This window comes from Anomalospiza imberbis, chromosome 5 (assembly GCF_031753505.1).
Source record: "Anomalospiza imberbis isolate Cuckoo-Finch-1a 21T00152 chromosome 5, ASM3175350v1, whole genome shotgun sequence".
Classification (NCBI taxonomy): domain Eukaryota; kingdom Metazoa; phylum Chordata; class Aves; order Passeriformes; family Viduidae; genus Anomalospiza; species Anomalospiza imberbis.
In genome coordinates, this window is record NC_089685.1 from 52,433,745 (window position 1) to 52,452,136 (window position 18,392).

Below are 18,392 nucleotides of genomic sequence, written 5' to 3' on the forward strand. Positions count from 1 at the left end.
GTGTCAATCGCCATGACTCTGAACATGCACATCAAGACCTGTCTGACAGCCGAAGAACAGATCGTCACCTTGTTTTGCCCTTTTTCAAGGAGCACATTGCTTCTTGGAGATATCCAGACCAAAAGATCAAGCGACCCGGCACAGTCAGTCCTGCAGCCGTGTTCAGGGGCTTCCCAAAACCACCCTCAGCTCCCATCCTGTACATCTCCCTCTGCTTGGGCTTATCCTTCCCTGCACCAACATCTGCACTTATCCTTGTGCCTGCTTAGCAGAGAATCCCCTTCTTTCCATACTCCCCTCCATTCTACTGTAGTACTGACTGCTTAAAATCAGTGAAGAGCTTTTCACACCTCTTGTGTCCTGGCCTGCAAGCCTTGCCCGTGCAGGACATGCTGCATTGCAGCGCCAGTCACATCCCACTGCATTAGAGATCAAGCAAACAGATACTTCACCTTTGAAGTTGATCTCATACTTCCAATAATCTGCTTGAAACTGGAGAGTGCCAGACTGGTCAGCCTGAATTGCCTTCTCTGACTGTGTAGAGGTTAAAGCAGGAGCTCAATGGTTTGGAGACCTTGGGGGAAAAAAAAAAGAAAAAAAAAAAGGAATTATCCATCAGGAAAAAAAATTGGCTTAAGGACCTGCAGAACAGCATTTTATTTGCTAACCAGGTGTAATTACCTACAACTTGGAGTTTCCCAGTACATTCCAGCTGAACCCCACCTCCCATCAGAAGTCGTTTCCTGGACACTGCTCCCTCCTCATCACAGCACACATGGTTGTGGACTGGTGGGGTCCCAAGGTCCCATCCATCTCTGCAATCTGTGCTGCTTGCTGCCTTCTCCTCAGCCCTTCCAGACAGGATTAGAGAACATCACCACAGCTCTCAAAATGGTCTCCAAATGATCCAATAATCAGCACATAGGAGAGCTTTCTGGCACTGTTTTCTGCTTTAAGTTAGGATTTGCAAAAGGAAAGAGCACTCTCCTCATAGATGCACACACAACATATTTTAAAAAATAATTAAATGTTGGAAAGCTCTGGTTTGGTTAAGAAAATAAACAACATTCAGGTCTCAGCCTCTGACGGTCCTCTCATGAGTGATATAAGTGAAATTATGAGATGCTGCAGAATAGATCAAAATGCATGTGGGGAGACTCTGAGGCAAGGCACAAGACAAGCAGTGAGCACACAGATAGGGAGGGAGAAGAAAAAGATTATCAGCTTCTAGCAGTTTGCTTAACAGTAGTCTTGAGATGGAAACCCAAACTCTGTCCAGCCTCCAAATCCTCAGGGAAGAAAACAAGTCCTAAAAGGTTTGGATTTTCTTTTTGCCTGTGCTCAAACCCAGGCATGCCATTTTCTGCCCTCTGAGTGTGCCAGCCCACATAACAGGCACTGAGCAGACACCTGATCTTGGTTGGTTAACAATACAATTATTTAGTTGTTATCTATGCTTTACCTGTAGAAGTCAATACTTCTGAATTTGCCTAATAAAAAGGCAAGTTTTTATTTATAAGTTCCCTAATAAAACCTCCACAAGTGTGGGAATAGATCACCTGGCTATCCAGCCCATGTAGCTCATGCCACTGCAAAGAGCTGCTTCTCTTGATGAACAACAACTTTCACAATCATCTTGAATTAACAGTCATTAGAGGATTATGTTAATCTTTGGTTGATGGCATTTAGATAGAGAAGAGTCCTGCAAGTTGTCTTCCCAGTTATGTAATGCAGCTTTTTTACTTATGAGTGTCATTAATTATGTTTCAGCTCAGGAAACTGCCTAGATGCCACACGTTAACAGGAACAAGTAGAACTGAAAGTTGAGGGGAAGAGGAGAAAAACAATCCAAAGGTCAGTCTGAGAAGGAAAAGAAAAGGCAGTGATCAGGACATGTCATTGAGTTACTCAGACTGTTCAGGCATAGCAGCAGGTGGAGAAGATCCTGATAGGAAAATTGTATTTTGATAGCACAGTCTCAAAGTTTAGGTTTAGTTAGTAGCCTACAGTGAAACAAACCATATTTCTGACTAAGGAAATGTACAGAAGACACTCTGTTAGTAAAGAATTTGACTTGCTCAGTGAAAAAAACCCAACCAAACCAACTAACCAAAAAAAAAAACAAAAAAAACCACAAAACAAACAAACAAATAAAAGGGGATTTTTAAAAGACATTAGGATTGATGTGAGGACCTTCAGTCAAATAAGTTATGTGAAGGCAGAGGTTGTGTCACTGCTAAAATGAGGTCATATTGTATAAGTATCAAAGAGGAAAAAGGATGTGAAAAGACTCTTAGAAGAACTCGCTTGAGCTGAGAGACAAAACAAAGGTCAGCTGGCTTTCAGGACAGCAGAATGGATCACAGCTAGAGATGGATGCTACAGAACATAGTAAAAAAGCCCCATAAACCTGCAGGAATTTTTAACAGGAACGCAAACTGGAAGTTGCAAGGGTCTGTCTGCAAAATGCAGTCAGAAAGAGCCTGCAAGGAACAAGAATGAACAAATTGTTTAAGCAGAGACCAATGTGACTTCCAACACCTCCTTTGGAGTTAGTAAATGGAAAATGATATTGAAAATAAAATACAGTTAAGGAGACCAAAGCTGAAGATACAGACCAAGAAAAATTATTTACAGAGCACACACTGAAATAAAAGTTCTTCTTGGGAGTGAGTAAAGACGAAGCTTCCTCCAGTGGTGGGGATATCACGTGTAGACATTTCCCAAGCATTTCTAAGTTGAACACTAGCACACCAATTAATGGGCCCTCTGACATCGCTGGAAACCATCTGGAAGGGAAATCTAAGCTTATTAAGAACAGATGGATAAGAACCAGGTCAGCCTTCCCTATTGCTCCTATTTGTAAGCTAGATGTAAAAGCAACCTTGTAAAGACAGTTTGAGTTGCTCTGGGAAATCATGCCTACAACTCAACATGCCAGACAACAGGCACTGAAAAAGAACAGGAACAACCAGAAAAAGCTGTTGCCTGAGATCTGTCTCCTACAGGCCCCTAACTAAAGACTCTTGCCCTTCCCCAAACCCTCAGCCCCCATCATTACCACACTGATCTGGGTCCATTATTCCCTCAATCTAGAAACAGCCTTGTTAAATAATGCAATTGTTGAGCATGTCATGCCAAGAACAATATCTGTGTTTTCTTCACCTGGCACCCGTACAGTGGTCATGCCAGGTTATGGGGCTCAGATTGATTTTTAACAGTTTGAATGTTTTGGAAAATAATATGTCATTCAGCACATTCAATCAAGCATTAGGTTTCTGCAGTTTAATCATCCTGTAATAAATTCTGTCAAAATTGTTAAAAGGTTTCTTAAAAATACTGAGAAGTCAAACTCGGCACCAGTAAATGAAAAGAAAGCCTGAAAACTTGCTGAGGTGTTATTTAATAGAAAGCCTACAGCAGTTGCATGAATATGTAACCAACTGTGTTAAAGCTAAGCATGCTGCGAAGCCCTAAGAGAATCACAATAAAATCAATTAGAAATACATTATGATGAAGAGATCGCTTGAGCTAACGTCCTTGCAGGCAAAGACAGTACATTTGAACACATAGAAAAAATACATTATTTTTATGAGTATAAAATGCATCCATTGATCCTTATGAATAGTTGCTGGTTCCTGAAAAGTAATTGCTAAAGAAATTATTGGAGAAGCTGCTGATGCCCACAGCAGCCTGTCCAGGAGACAACAAAGAGAGGCTGTTGCTGCAGAACAAGCCCAGTGCAGCACTGCCCATCCTGTGTCAGTCTGGCTGATGTAGGAAGAAGCAAACCCCTCACAAATCAGTGTTCCTCAGGCCAGACGTGTCCCATCGCCATCTTGGTGACTGTGAAACTGTCGATCACATGCATGAGTCAGAAACAATTTAACCCTTTCTCAACAGATTTTAATTTTTTTCAGGGGGAAAAAGAAAGTGAATGAAAAGCCAATAGATCCATGCTTGGCGCCTGCCAACTAGAGGACATGTTGCTGATGGTTTGCAAGCATTTCTCATCTAAAAGGGTGCTGAGGAATGCTTTCTGCTTAGTACTTTGAAGGCACCCAGGTACTCCAGAGGCAGCCAGAGGTTCAGGTTGGGAAGAAGATTTAGCAAATTTATGATCCTGAGCAAAAGTCCCATGAAGAAGTATTTGTAGATTAAGTTGCTTTTCACTTTTACTAGCAGCTTCTGCTCCCAGTGCCTCACTGGCTGAAATATTCTCGAGTCTTTTAGCTCTAGATTCCCAGATCTGCTTGGGCTGGAGGTTCAGGATCATCTTATGCCAGTTAAAAATCATGCTGCAGCCTGCTCAGCTCTCTGTTGGTGTCGACACAAGCAGAACTGGAAATCGCTCATGCTGAACACCGTATTTCGGGTTTGGGTTTTGTGGGGGTTTTGGCTAGGTCAGTTTTCAAGCAGGTGAATTCCCTGTATCTTCTCCCCCCCCCCATCCAGCAGTGGCATGGGGGAAACAGCAGCAGCACCCAGCTGGAGGCAGGAGTGCTCCTTTGGGCAGTAGCACAAAGGGAGAGCTGCAGAGGGTGACCCTGAAAGAGCATGGGCTCCTCAAGGAGAACTTCCATGTCAGATCTGGTACTCCAGCACCTGCAGAGCCCACAGCAGTGCCACGCCACTGCACACTGCTACAGCTGCTCACACCAGATCCTGCCTGATCTTCTCGATATAACACACAGCACTTAATTCTAGAGGCAGCTGGAAGCTGTGAGAAACTCTCCCTGTAGTCAGAAATAGTTCTGACTTACTGGAAAATCTTATTTTTCTTCCAAACTGTGCATGTTTACACCTGTCCTCTGTTCTCTGCCTGGTTTCCTCTTTTTCAGATCAACAGCCCCCCCTTTTCCTGTGGCTAGCCTGCTTCTCAGCAGCATCTTCCTTATCTTCTCCCGCCTCTGATGAATTTGGCAATCATACTTTGAAGCCCACCTTGCTAGAAATAACTTTCTCCCACATGATGGGTGGTTTCTTCTGTCATGGAGGAGAATAATGGGGGAAGATGATTTATACATGGGCATCATTCCACAGAGTTTTTTGTATAATAGCAAAACTCTTCCCAAGCCCTCCATCTCCCAGCCCCTGTCCTGCCCAAAGGCTGCACATTCAAGCCCCCTTAAGCTGATGAAGCCATGGAGGAAATCTATGGAATGTTGCAAGGACCAATGCAGGGTGACAGCTGAAAATGGTCACTGTTCAGTCCCTTCCCATCCACTTTAAGTCACTTTAAGTGACTTTCATTTTCACTTCCCGACTGTGCGGAACATTCTCTGCTCACCTGACTGACAAGACCAGATCACTAATTTGCACAAGAACAATCTTTAGGCTTCTGCAAATGCAGAGAGACACGGAAGTGCATGAATTAGTGCAGCTTAGGCACTTACTGCAGTCACCCATCTTTCAAAATTCTCTAAAGGCACTGATTGTGCCTGAAGATAGCAGCTGTAGGAAAGCTGATGGGATTCTATACACAGCCCTGCTCTTGGTTCCTCCTAGCTATGGCACACACAAGTGAGCCGCTTGTGACTCCTCTGCAGAATTACAACTTACACATCACCACTGTTTGAAAATAAACCGTTCATTTTTGTTTCCATGCTATCACTCATCCCAACTGTTATCCCTTTATGCACCAAGTTTCAAGTACTATGACCACAATTCAAGCTTTCCCCACCATCCATCCTAGCTGGAGCACACATCAGTGGGGCACTTCTCTGTCATCAGAAGTGCCAGGCAGCAGCAGGGTAATCCAAAACAGCCACCACTAGTGCCAGCCTGCAGGGTGGCAAGGAGGTGGCCATGCCAGCAGCCAGCTCTCACAAAGCCCCTGTGTCTCACTGCTCCCTGCTGCAGGAGCTGGCTCCACAGCCCTGGTGGGACACTGCTGTATGCCACCATTCAGCCCACCATGGACTTCCTCACTGCTGGTGTCATGGCATGGTGGGGATCTAACTTCAGCAGCTGCCGTATCCCTGCTTTTCTTGACCTAAATCCAGTGGGAAGAGAGGAAGGACAGGGTGTCACAGAGACATGCAGGCTTGACACAGCAGAACAAGGTAAGAAGAAATGTCAGCAATGTGACCAGGAATCAAAGCAAAGTTCTTTGCCCACATTAATTACAAAGACTTCAGGATGCAGGAGCTTCCTGCCATTTACTTCAAAGACACACCATGATTCCTCTCTTGAGCACCATGATGTAGGTACTTTCACTTTTCCTTCTTCCACATTCCCTGCCCAGTCTCCCTTTGGCATATCAGCACCATCACAGGCAGGAATCAACCCGAGGTGACCATATCAGTGGATCAAGGTCATTTTAACTCGGCAGGTGTCACTGCATTGTGGTATGCAAGGCAGGTACATCCCCATTCCAGGCTAGACTTTTGGTGAATACTAAAGTTTGGCACTGCTTCTGGGAAAAGAATAGCTCCTAATAAAAAACTATGCCCCCAAAACAATCAGGGGATTGATATTGGTTCACTGCATTACAAAGTGTTCTAAAGCTACAACTAAAATTGAACAAACATTTTAAAAGAAATGTACTGAAGAGTAATTTATTCAGTACAAATTCAAAAGACATTCCACCATTCATTACAGGACCACACAGCTGGTCTCAAGGCTGTACTCCAAAATATAGGCAGGGTAAATTTGTTGCTTCTCAAAGATGACGAAGATGGAAGGGTCTGTCGGGTCATCCACGCAGCTGTCATAAAGTCTGTTTGAATTTTTGTCTCTGGGTGGAGGGCGGCAGTACTCAGGGTTCCCCCGCACAAAGTCCCCAATGAGAACCTGAGCTACGAACATGCTGTAGCGCCCACCGAGAGAGGAACAGAACTCATGGGAATAGCTGGCATCTCTGGCAAAGTAGCTTCCTGGGGAGCAGAAAAAGCCACAGGTCAGACAATACACCAGCCAAGGGACAAACACGTGCTAACAGCACCTTGGCAGCCAGCAATCCAACAACTCCAGCTAGCCCTACAGTGTGTGGGAACATTCTTGCCAGGTGTTCCCACATTGGCTTATTGTAAAGTACTGACAAACTCCAGTCCATTTCACCATCAGCCTGCCAGTCCCACCTGTCCAAGAGCAGGTACCTGAGGCAAAGATAGGTGTTTATAGCCATTCTTGGAAAAGGATTGCTGCTGTGGGTGCTACCTAAAGTAATGCAGATGTACACAGGTGAGAGTGCCCTAAAGGCAGGAGTACATGGGTCAGGAACCATCAGTCACTTCCTGCCCACATTCCCCAGCCTGGCTGGCATCTGCAGTCCCTGCTTGCTACAGCCCCTACACCCTTCTGCACTTGTACCTTTTCCATACATTGTCCCGTGAGTTCCACAGAGTCTCCAGTCAAAGTTCTGTTCACAGATGGCAGACACATGGGATGGATTGGTGCCATGGAACAGGAGCCTCTCGTTCACCCCTTTCAATTGATGCAGCTTCTTCATCTTTTCTTTTTGCCTAGAGACAACAGCAACAACAAAAAAAAAAAAAGAAAAAAAAGAAAAAAAAAAAAACTACCTGTTTTCCTGGTTCAAACAAGGAAAATTTCCCAACTCAACTCCTACTTCTGGGTCACAGAGGAACAGTGACACAAACCACTCTCAGTGGGGTTATTGCCTACTTTGCACTTCTACTGGTACCCTGCTGCACAGCTGGCTCCTGCCAGCAAAACAAAAAGTTCTCAGCAGCACTATGAACTATGTCACCCACAACTTCATACCACATGAGAGAGTAAAGAGACAAACATCTCTTGACTAGGAATTGGTCAGTTCCCATGTTATATAAATCCTGAGTACATAAATATGATTATAAAACTGAGCTGTATGAAGCCACAGTGAAGAATTTTTTTTCCTGACTCCTATGTGGAAGAGGCTAAAACCAAAAGAATAAACCTGAAACACCAAAGCTCAGTTATGAGGAAGGAAAGGAATTTACTTTTTGAATAACATTAGCAAGAATCACACACATATCTTGCTAGGGATAAAAGGCTCATTTCTACACACACAAAAGAACATAGATGCAAAGGACAGATGCCCACAACTCAGTCACAGAGAGAGGAGCCCCAGTCCTTTTCCAGGACTGCCCCAGGAATGCCTCAGCCTCAGGGAGCCAGGTTTTGGGGCAGTCATAAGCCTGAGCCACCATCCAGACCTGGGCAGAGAGATATGTGGCAGCCTCACCTCTGCTGGACTGCTGAATTTGGCAGCTCCAAATGTAGACTATGGAGGACAACAGATCGGGAAATACCAGTCTTCTCATACAGTAAGGATAATGAAATAAAATAGATACAAACCACTGAAAAATGTCCCAAAGTGTTGGATTCTGAATCCTCTGCAGTTGGTTGATGCAGCAATTTTTCATTGTCTTCTCAAACAGCCTCTTGATTTTTGTATATTCTTGGGAATCATTGCTGAGCTGTATCAACTGAAAATTTTAAAGCACTAAAAATAAGGTATTACTGAGAGTAACAACTCCCAGTTCTTTCAAAGGACTCATCAACCTTCTCACATCTGCTGAAAAGCCCTACCACAAAAACCACAAGCTTCTTCAGTTTTTCCTATTAACCATCACTCCCCATGTGGAAGCACAGGTACTGGCTGAGGGAAACCAGTGCAACCCCACATGAGCTTCCTTTTGAGGATGCACCTCCACATCTGGACTATTTTTAGCTCAGAGTAACCTAAAGTTGAAATGCACAGCAGCATTCAGGCTGAAGCAGAGTGAAAGTTTCACCTTAATCTGACACTCTAGCTCCTTCCCTACTGGGCTATGCTGCAATTTTACCACAGCAAATAACATCCTGCCCCAAACTGACAGAGAAAATATCACCTTAAGATACAATTAATCTGATTTATCAGGGGATGAAGTGCCTTGGGAGAGTGCAAAGGACAGGTATGAGCAGCAATGGCCTTTCTTACCCTGTGTGGTATCATAGGGGAGATGATACCACATCATTCTCAGAGAGCCTCCCAGGAAATGCATGTCCATTCTGAATATGAAACTGTCAGTCTTGTCTCACATCATAGCTGCTTATTTTACAAGACACATTTAAAAGCTGGTAACATCTCAATTGCCTTGAATTATGCTCTTGGAAAAATCAGCACAGGAGAGAGCTCTCCCCACCCACTGGAGACCTGGAAAGTCCTACCTTGTACCCGATATCAGGTAGTGCAGTTTGGTCCCACTGTGGAGGATAGACAGGATGTGACAGAGTCATGTTTTGGCTGCAGAATAGAAAAGGGAGCCAGTCAGCTGGTGATGCTCCTAACCAAATCCCCCTTCTGGGGAATCTAATCACAGGCTCTAAAGCAGTCCTCAGGCATCCATTCATGAGCTTTAGTTTGTTTTCTTTTTGAATGAACACACCTTAGGTTGAACCAACACATTAATTGAACCCTCAGCTTCCTGTGCACTGTCTGCTAGTGAGTTTCTAAAGCAGAGACAGCTCTTACTAAAATAAATCAGTAGCACAAATAACATTTATAGCAGATGTGTTCAAATTCTGTTAAGCTGAACTTCTTTTAGAAAAAGCCATATGATAAGGTATCTCAAGTAAGTGCCTCTAATTCACTTCTTTTCAGTGGATTTGCCTGTTCTGATTTTTAGTTTATCCTCAGCTTTCCAAGGGATGACATCCACATGCACCACAGCTCTTGGGATTGGCAGCTCCTTGCTCCTAATCACTTCACAGTCATTTATTTGTGCTGGGGCATAAATCAAGGAATAAAATTTCCCGGCACAGTTGTGTCAGCCCTGTGTGGCAGATCTGCTCTAGTGATGTTTCACAGCTGCCAGAGACTGCCAGCAAGCATCCCTCCAGAGAGTTTTACAGAAGCGTTGCATAATTTACAAATACTGTCTCTGCAAAATGTACTGTTAAACCAGTCAGGAAAAGGTATCTAAAAATTAATTTAAGAAATATAAAATTGCATTCTAGGCAGGTAGGAGGAACTTCTTAGCAGAAAGGTGCTGTCCTCTAGAGACACTGTTAAACAATGAATGTGTATTACCTTCCATCTTGTCCATCTTCAGACTGCTTAGGCAGTCGAATAACACTTCTTTGAGTTTTAAAGAGCACATTTGTTTGGACCATGTCTTGAAAGAAAAACACAGTAACACAGTAACTCAATAGGGAGATAATTCATTGTCTAGGGACAGGCTCTTCCATGTTAAGTAAAAATAAAGGAGGAGGTAGCCCTGAATATTGCATTGTGGTGCTCTCTCTATCCCACCCAACCCAGTGCAAACTTCATTCCCACTTGCACTGCTCCTACTTGGAGATCAGCAAAGTCAACCACCTGCTAGCACAGGCTGTGAAACTTGAAGGCAACCAAGCACCAACTGCATCTGCACTGGTATTCACATCCAGGCTGTTGGCCAGAGAAAACCACATCAGATGGCAGGCCTACAGCAGGAAAGAGTTTTCATTGCAATGGGGCCCACAAACCTGGCTTTCCTGGCAGCACAGGGCTGCTCCATGGTGCTAAAAGCAAAGCCTGCCTTCCCTTCTTGGTCCTGTAACAATATCACAGAGCACATGCTGGGTGACATAGCTAATTATCCATTGTTTCCTCCTTTAAACACCACTCTTTACTCATGCCAGGAAACAGTCAAAGTTTGGAAAGCTAACAGGAATTTTAAGACGGGTAAATAAATTAGAAACAGAAAAGCATTTTTAATTTTCCCATTTCTCTCTCTATGCAACCAGCCCTGAATTTTTGTTTGCTGCACTGTGCTTTCTCTCCCTGTAAGTAGGTTGCAAGATGTTTCCTATAGGCTCACTTCTTCACCTTTTGACTTTTCAGTGCCTTTTTTTTTTCTCCCTGATTTTTCATTCTTCCTTTTCAGGTATATAAACACAAATGTATAAGCCAAGGTGCCATGAAGCATTTACTCTCAACTCTTCTTCTGAATGGACAGTATTGTCAGGTATGGTTCTTTGACTATAGATGCCCAAATGTTGAAGCTCAAGAGGGGCATCTCAAAACTTTAGAGTAATTTACCTACTGCTCAATTTCTACTGGAGAAAATTTGCAGGAGGAAGAAGAGCTGTTCAAAGAGATGCAGACATGGTATGAAAACGTTCAAGCCAGCTGCACTGTGTAATGAACTTAAAACAAGGAGATACTTCACCTGCAAAGTCTAACTTATACTGCTGAGATCCAGCCCTGAAATAAATAACACCATTCTTGTCAGCTTGATATTCATTCTCCAGAAATGCAGATGTTACTGTGGCAGTGACATGACCTGGGTGCTGCAGAAAGAACAAGGAAATTATATGTGTTAGAAACCACCTTTGATTTAGGTGTCACTGTGGGGAAATATCAATGTTTCCCCAGGCCCCTATGACAGGAGGATGTTTTGAAGTAAGTCTCTACAGCTTCAAGCACTTTGTTCTACAGAGATGGAGGGGTACCCCACTGAGCACAGCTGCTTCTAACAGCAGCAACAAAGCAGCCTTCAGCCTGTGTGGTCAGCTCCAGCCAAATGATGTTTGTCATCTCTGGAAAATGCACCCGCTTCCCAAGCCAGACCCTTGAAAGCTTTCACAGAGTTCCAGTCCTGCTTTGAGGGACAATTAAGAAGACAATTCCACCCAGGCATTTGAGCAGCACTGCAGGGCACCCAGCGGTGCGTGTAGAACACACCAGCTGCAGAACAACACACTCTAAAGAACTCTCCAAAGATGGCCTAACAAAAGCTTTTGGCATGAACAGCAGATGAATTTCACCTCTTTCCCATACTCAATCCACTGCTTGGAATCATCGAGCCAACACCAGATATATTCCATTTTCAGGAGCAGACAGATGAGTCAGGAGACAACACAAGTGCAGAAGAGCTGATGGGCACCTGGCTGCTTGCTCTGTCCTGCATTGGGAAAGAAATCCAGATCAAAGTAGAGGTCTTTTCCAAAGCTGTCAAACTGTGCAGTATCCCTGGTCTGGTCAGAAATCTAATCACTTCTCAAAAAAAGAGACCCCCTTCAGCTGGGAAGTGCAGGTTTACCCCAGAAATGAGGAATTAGTGTTTATGGTGCATGGTAAGCACCACAGAAACAATCCTGACCTCTCTGGCTTTGACCTCTGCCACTGATTTTCCCTAAAATGTATCTTCCTAAAAAACACATTTGACACTGAGATTCCCCTGCAGCCCATAGAGAAGGCCATGGTGAGACAGCTGTGCCTGTGGAGGTCTGTGGAGCAGAGATCCACACCGCAGCCCATGGAGAAGGCCATGCTGCAGCATGTGGACAGGCCCGAGGGAGGCTGCAGTCCACAGAGAAGAACCCGTGCTACAGCACGTTTATCCTGAAGGACTGCAGCCCATGGGAAATGAATATGCTGAAGCAGGGGAAATTTTTGAGAACAATGGAGGAGTAGATGGCAAGTCTTACAGAGTGAGGACAACATCCATTTCCCTTTCCCTCTGCGTTGCTTTGGTAGGAGAGGGTAGAAAAGTCAGGAATGAAGGAGTGAAGTTGAACCTGGGAATCCATGGAGGGGGGAATAATTTTCTTTTCTCACAACTGAAATCTATTTTAATTGGCAATAAATTAACTACCCCCCAAGTCAAGTCTGTCTTGCCCAATGTTCACCTTGGCTTTATCTCAGCTCATGAAATTTCCCATCTTATTTTGTCCCTGCTGTCCTGTTGAGGATAGGGAGTGAGAAAGCAGCTTTCACTTGGAGGAGGGGATATCATTACTTACCAGCAAAGTCTCCGCTCTGCACTCTATCCTAGACACAGCACCTACAAAGAGAAGAAAATGAAACAGGTAGCCACCAATAATTCCAACTCATGGGATTTTACTTTGCTTCCTGCTGTGCTTCACCCTCCATTTAATCTCCCAGTTTTGGACCCAGACAACACTTTTTTAATGTATCTCACCAATTTACTGCCCCTACAAGATTGCCTATCATGGATCACATATCCATAGCCAAAAACTGCCAGCTGTTGAGCTTGCAAGGTCTGTGACAGAGCTACTCTGAACTGTCTGAAGAATCTGAACACGATATTGAAACAGAAACTGGAAATGAGCATGTATCCAGCTCTGACGCCCTTTGTACTTTGGCAGGGATCAAGGGTATTCAGAGCAGGCCAATGAGAGGAAATCATTACAGGAGCAGCTCCCTCATAGAGCCATTTACAGTGCAAAGGTCCACAAAACAAAGGCGTGGCAGCCCCGGAGTGCCAGAGCAAAGAGCGAAGAAGAACCCGGGTCTCCTTCGCAGACAGACCTCATTCCAGCGCTGCCTGTGTACGCAGCAACACCAGCCAGGCCTGTTCCTAGAAAAATGCTCCAAACTATTTTTCTCTCCCATTGCAGGGCATTCAAGAGATCCAGCACTACCAGGAGATTTTTTGGACGTGGCTGTCCCTTTTTCCCCCCTCTGCACAGCACCATGACACTGCTGCTATTGGCACGGTTGAAGAACTTGAAGCTTGCAGATTTGAAGGGTGGAATTTGAGGAGGGAGGTGGGGAGAGGGGAAATGGAAAGGAAAGCAAGGAAGTGGGGTAGGATGTTAATTCCAAGCAGCTTTTTTCCACTGCCACCCAATTCTCTCTCCCCTCTATCCCCACACCAGATAACCCCCACTAACCCCTGGCCAGCTCCTGCCGAGATCTGGGGCACCCAAGTCTGTTCAAATCACATGTGCTTGCAAATCTGTCCACTTGTGACCTACTTTCCTTTTCATTTTCCAGCATTTCTCTCCATGCTGGGGTTCTCCACTCATCAATTAACCCCAACTGGAAATAAACAGAGGTGAAACACTTCAAAAGCAGACAGAAATGTTTTGCCAGCAAGACAGGTAGTGTCCTTCACATTTTGCTGAAGATCTCACTACATGGTCTTGTGCAACTCTACATTTGCTTCTTATGTCTCAACAGGAATAACTTTATACAGAGAAAATTGTATACTTAAAAAGCAGCCTCATGCTATCTTTTCCCTTACACAAGAAAAAAGCTGAATGAATGAAGATACAAACACATCTTACAGTATGACAAAGTGCAAGCAGGTAACCCTCCAGCAGACCTTAAAGCCAAGCCCACAAGCTATGAAAACCTGAACTTCCTGTGTGTCCAACTCTCCCCTCTCAGCTGCACCCTGGGAAGGCTGTCAGAGCACAGAATGTGCCACTTCCCTGGCACAGTTCTGTCCTTGGGCTGCCCAGTCACCACCCTCGGGAGCTGGGGGCATCAGCCTTGTGCTTGCCAGGCTGGGTGAGCCTGCTCAACCCTTGCTCTGCATGGCAAAGGTGCCCCGGGTGCAGCGACACCTTTGAAAGCGAGCCACAGCTGGCCTGTGAGAGCTCCCTGTGAACTGCCCACAGCACATCTGTACCTTGCTGGCTCCCTCGCAGCCTCTCCGTGGGACCAGGGGTGTCTCTCTGCCACAGACCCTTAAGGAAGTGGGGCTGAGTAACATTTCCTTCTGTTGCGACAGACGCATGCGCATCTGCCAAGCACAGCCCAGGGCTTTGGCAGATACAGCTGCAAAATCAGCATCACTACAACCCAGCAGAGTTTATCCCTGCTTCTGGGCTCCTGTCATTGTTCTTACCTAGAGCCAATTTCCCTCAGCCTTCCAATGGCTGGGGACCTTCAGGATTTTCTCCTTTCTATAAGGAGCAGCTTCTGTCGAACATCATTCTTGGAAAGCTGGCACTGCCTTGCAAAGTGTCCCCCCAAATCTCAGTGCAGGAAGTGGGTGCATTGTTCACCCCGCTCTCCCCAGGGTTAGTGATGGCACAGGTGAGGAGTTTGCAGCAAGCAGAGCCACACTGAGCCACACAAAACTGTGTGTGCCAAGCACAGAGCACTGTGAGACAGGCTCGCTCAGCCCTCAGGGTCTGCACTGTCCCAGGTGCTCCTGTTCCTGCACCTCGAAGTCTGATCCTCCTCTCTGCTCTTCCCCACACATATCAGACAAGGCTTAGGAGCTTTCCAGTCTGACCTCCAGCCTTTCAGAAGCCAACAGTGTTTCCCAGCAGAGCTCTGAGGCATAAAGCTTAACAACATATCAAGAAATCTTAACGATGCAAACTTGTTAAGACAAAAGCATTTCTTTGACTTTTTTTAAATCTCAGATTGTATTCAGTAGAACTGCCCAGAACATTTTTCTTTCCTGGTGATCCAGTCACACCAGTTCAGTAGTGGCTGAAACACATAAATCTGAGTTTTCAGAAAGGGTACATTCTGAGTGCATTCTACAGACATAGCATTAAAACAAACAACAACAAAACCCCAAGAGCACACACACAAAAACCAAGCCAAACCAAAAAAACAACACCACAAATGTGATTATGAACTCACTTTCTTTCACTTCTGACCATTCTTGAAGTTCTTCGAGCCACTGAGGCCTAAGTGCTTCAGTAGACATGAGACAGGAACTTTAGGAAGAGCATTCTGGCTTGGTAGAAAATGTTTACATTGGTGTGCTGGGAGCAGCACACCATCCTCTCTAAAAACAAACAACTCTCCACAAACTAGAAACTTGAGCTCACTGTAAACTGATACCTTCTGAACACTGTATTTTTTATTTTTATCCCTTTTAATTGCAATGTCATCCGTGGAGCTGTTGAACCTCTGATTTCTCAACCATGGTACTATATCTGTCTGCATGTTCCAGTATCTGGGAATGGAACAGGTCTTGGATCCCTGCAAGATCATATTCCTGTAAAGTCAGCAGAGGCACTCAAGTGTGGCTTCCCAGCATATGTCAAATGACTTATCCTTCATAAAGAAACCATGGTCCAGCAGGTAGCTTTACTTAGTTACTCCCAGGAATTTCAGTTCTTGTTCACTTTTTCTCTTTAGAGGAAATGGACAAAGAAGGGACTTTTCACCCTTTGTCTGTGGCTCTGTGACACGCAGCAGCTCTATTGCAATTTCAGACTGCTCCAAGCTTTGATATGGAAGTCCTGATGCTATAACACGTGCACACTGTGCTCACATGGGTATTGCAGCCTGGGACCAGGCTGGCAGTACATCATGCTTTTACCTTAAGATGTGTAAAATCCCCCAAACCAAAGTGGGTGGAGCCAGGAAATGTTGGGGTGATTGAGCTCACCTGGTTCTGCAAGGTCTTCTGCAGGTTAGCCCCCCAGCCACCCATACGGGGTCCTGGTCCACCACTGGGGTGCTGTGGGAAGGTGTGCCAGGTAGTTCAGCTTCAGCAAAACCTGGCACGAGGAGGGATTGGCTCTTGTCTGGGATCCTGGAAGCATTTCCAGATCTCACTTGAATCCATTCTACCATTTAAAGCCAGTAACTTCTCCTGTAGGTTGTGATGGTTTCTGCTGTGAGGATTTTCCCAGTGAGACTGTATTTCCTGTTGGACAATGTCCAGCAGCTTGTAAATTAAATTGTGGGAGGGTAGTGGGGAAACAAGCCCTGCAACCACACTGCTGCTGTCCCAGCTTAATTCAGCACAGGAACAGGAAGCAGGCATTACAAGAATAATAATTCTCAATTGCTTTGAAAATAACCCAACTTTAGTTCCAAAATTTTACATGTTTCAGTATATTACATTGGATTTGTAAATGGCACTTTGTTTTTATTTTAAGTACATAAATGTTTGATACAAAGGATTTAAAAATGCTCCACATTCTGCTGTTCCTCTTTCCAGCAGTCATTAGAGGAGTCTCAGAATGCTACTTCCCATTTTTTAGGAACCGATTAACAATTATGTGATTGTAAATAGCTAATTGCTGTATCATCTGGACATAACATTGCCACATTAATAATGTAAACCAAAGTAATCCAATAATGGAAACCTTTCTTGTGCCATTAGCTCCAATGAGCGTTTATGGATTAAATCAGCAAGTCATGCGCAATTGGCAAGTTAAAGCTTGGATGTGAAGTCACTCATGTCTTCTTACAGCACCAGAAGATGCACTTATTCAGGAATCTGCCCAAGTCTCGTCAGTGGTCATGTCTAATTAAAGGAGGAATTGTATTTCACTGGAACTAGGCCAAATTCTGAGTTTTCAATTTCACTGGTGAGGAGTGGGTCTGGGAAACTGGGGGAGGGACCAGGATCTCTCCTGTCATATTCTAGTTGATATTTAACTGATTTAAAAATGCATTTGTACATTTTAAAATGTAATGTCAGAAAAGTAAAATTAAAAGTTGAAAGATTATTTCAAAGCTAAAAAAACTCATTCTGCTTATACAAAAATCAAAGCAAAACATTCTGACTTGACTTTGTTAATACTTGAATTTCAAATACCTTCTCATTAGCTCAATCTGCACTTTCTGGTGGATAAAATTTTATCCTCCTTCATTCCCCTTTCCAATTCATCTGCCTTATCTCTAATTAGCTCTCCCCAACCCTTCCCCTTGTCCAACAAGGCTGCTATAGTGGTTCTGTTTGAAACTTGCATTTGGCTTCCATGTATTGGATTCTAAGTTTTGCAACATGCCCACTTCCTCTATTTGCCAAGCCAGGAAAACCAAATACTGTCTCTGTACAAACACACATTTTTTCTCAGGACTGGGCTAGGCTGCAAAATTAGGATCTTGGTTTCAAAGACACTCTGCAGGCAAAACAAGCTCATTTCAGAGAACTAGTTTGCTCTTCTGAAAAAAATAAAAGGGCAGGAACAGATCCCAATTGGCAAGCTTAGGAACACTTGCAGCAAGGTTTTGGCTCAGTCATCCTCAACTGCACTGACTAAAAAGAATAAAAACATGGCCTGCTTTAGGTAGGATCAAAGGTGTCAAAAATGGTGTAAGTAGATTTTTATTGTCTTCTGTGAGTTTTGATGGTTTTCTCAGTAAGTCTTGATTTCTTGTTGGACAACTTCCAGCAGTAACTGTAGTTTGTGTGTAAGATAATCTGAAAGGGTGGAGAAAAAAAAGGAAGGAAGCTTAGTTCAGAGGAAATCCTGAAATAAGGCTAAAAATCGGAGGACCAGCACTGATGGCTGGAGCACTTTATATTGACAGATCACTGTATCTTTCCTTTCTTGCTATGTGTTTTCTTCTGTTTAGTGGTTACTGACGCACCTCCATCCAACAGCAAATCAAAAGAAAACAAGACTTGGAACAGAAATGACAAATTAAACTCAAACCCAGGCCCTCATTTCTAAAAAAACCCTTGTGACACCATGCCTACATCCAAAGGAAATCTGTACTAGACACTGCCTCTAGTGCAGATGTACTTCATTTCCATGGCTACATTTGTGCCCAGACCATCCTGGCCTCTTCACCAAGCACACAGACCTCTGGCAGAACTCTTCTCCTACCAGTCCTCGCCCCAGACTTTCAGCAAGCAAGTTTGTGCATGGGGTTACAGCATCTGCCTGTAGTCACTCCATCCTAACTTTTCATCTTTCTGCTCCATGTCAGACAAATTTCACCCAGAGTTGGTAATCCC

General features: G+C 44.3%; 2 protein-coding genes and 1 long non-coding RNA gene across 8 annotated transcripts in view; 1 reads left to right on the top strand and 2 right to left on the bottom strand.

The window, feature by feature from the left end:
• The first annotated feature begins 681 nt into the window (after positions 1-681).
• LOC137474341 (uncharacterized) lies at positions 682-7,477 on the top strand. Its single transcript, XR_010999311.1, has 2 exons — positions 682-1,316; positions 1,771-7,477. It is a non-coding gene; the product is annotated as an uncharacterized lncRNA (long non-coding RNA).
• Positions 6,547-13,221, bottom strand: LOC137474336 (protein mono-ADP-ribosyltransferase PARP12-like). Its single transcript, XM_068190807.1, has 9 exons — positions 12,897-13,221; positions 12,718-12,758; positions 11,740-11,876; positions 11,142-11,262; positions 10,019-10,103; positions 9,157-9,232; positions 8,302-8,432; positions 7,315-7,466; positions 6,547-6,878 (listed from the first exon to the last, which is right to left on the bottom strand). Exons 3-9 carry the CDS (start codon positions 11,797-11,799, stop codon positions 6,598-6,600), a joined length of 906 nt encoding a protein of 301 aa, XP_068046908.1. The 5' UTR covers positions 11,800-11,876; positions 12,718-12,758; positions 12,897-13,221; the 3' UTR covers positions 6,547-6,597.
• A 2,227-nt stretch (positions 13,222-15,448) lies between these two features.
• The window catches only part of LOC137474335 (cystine/glutamate transporter-like), a 29,010-nt gene continuing 26,066 nt past the window's right edge, over positions 15,449-18,392 (bottom strand). For all 6 annotated transcript variants that reach the window (XM_068190803.1, XM_068190806.1, XM_068190805.1 and 3 more), the window contains one exon: positions 15,449-17,852. In XM_068190803.1, coding sequence (XP_068046904.1) covers positions 17,788-17,852 — 65 coding nt within the window. In that variant the 3' untranslated portion in view covers positions 15,449-17,787. The remainder of the gene's footprint in view (positions 17,853-18,392) is intronic.

Bases quoted from the DNA above. Each gene is read 5' to 3' on its own strand.
- LOC137474336 (XM_068190807.1), bottom strand. From the start codon at position 11,799: ATGGAATATATCTGGTGTTGGCTCGATGATTCCAAGCAGTGGATTGAG. The intron at 10,104-11,141 runs GTGAAGTATCTC...TTTTCTTTCAAG, and splicing joins GTATAAGTTAGACTTTGCAG to ACATGGTCCAAACAAATGTG. The intron at 9,233-10,018 runs GTAATACACATT...TCTATTCTGCAG, and splicing joins GAAGATGGACAAGATGGAAG to CCAAAACATGACTCTGTCAC.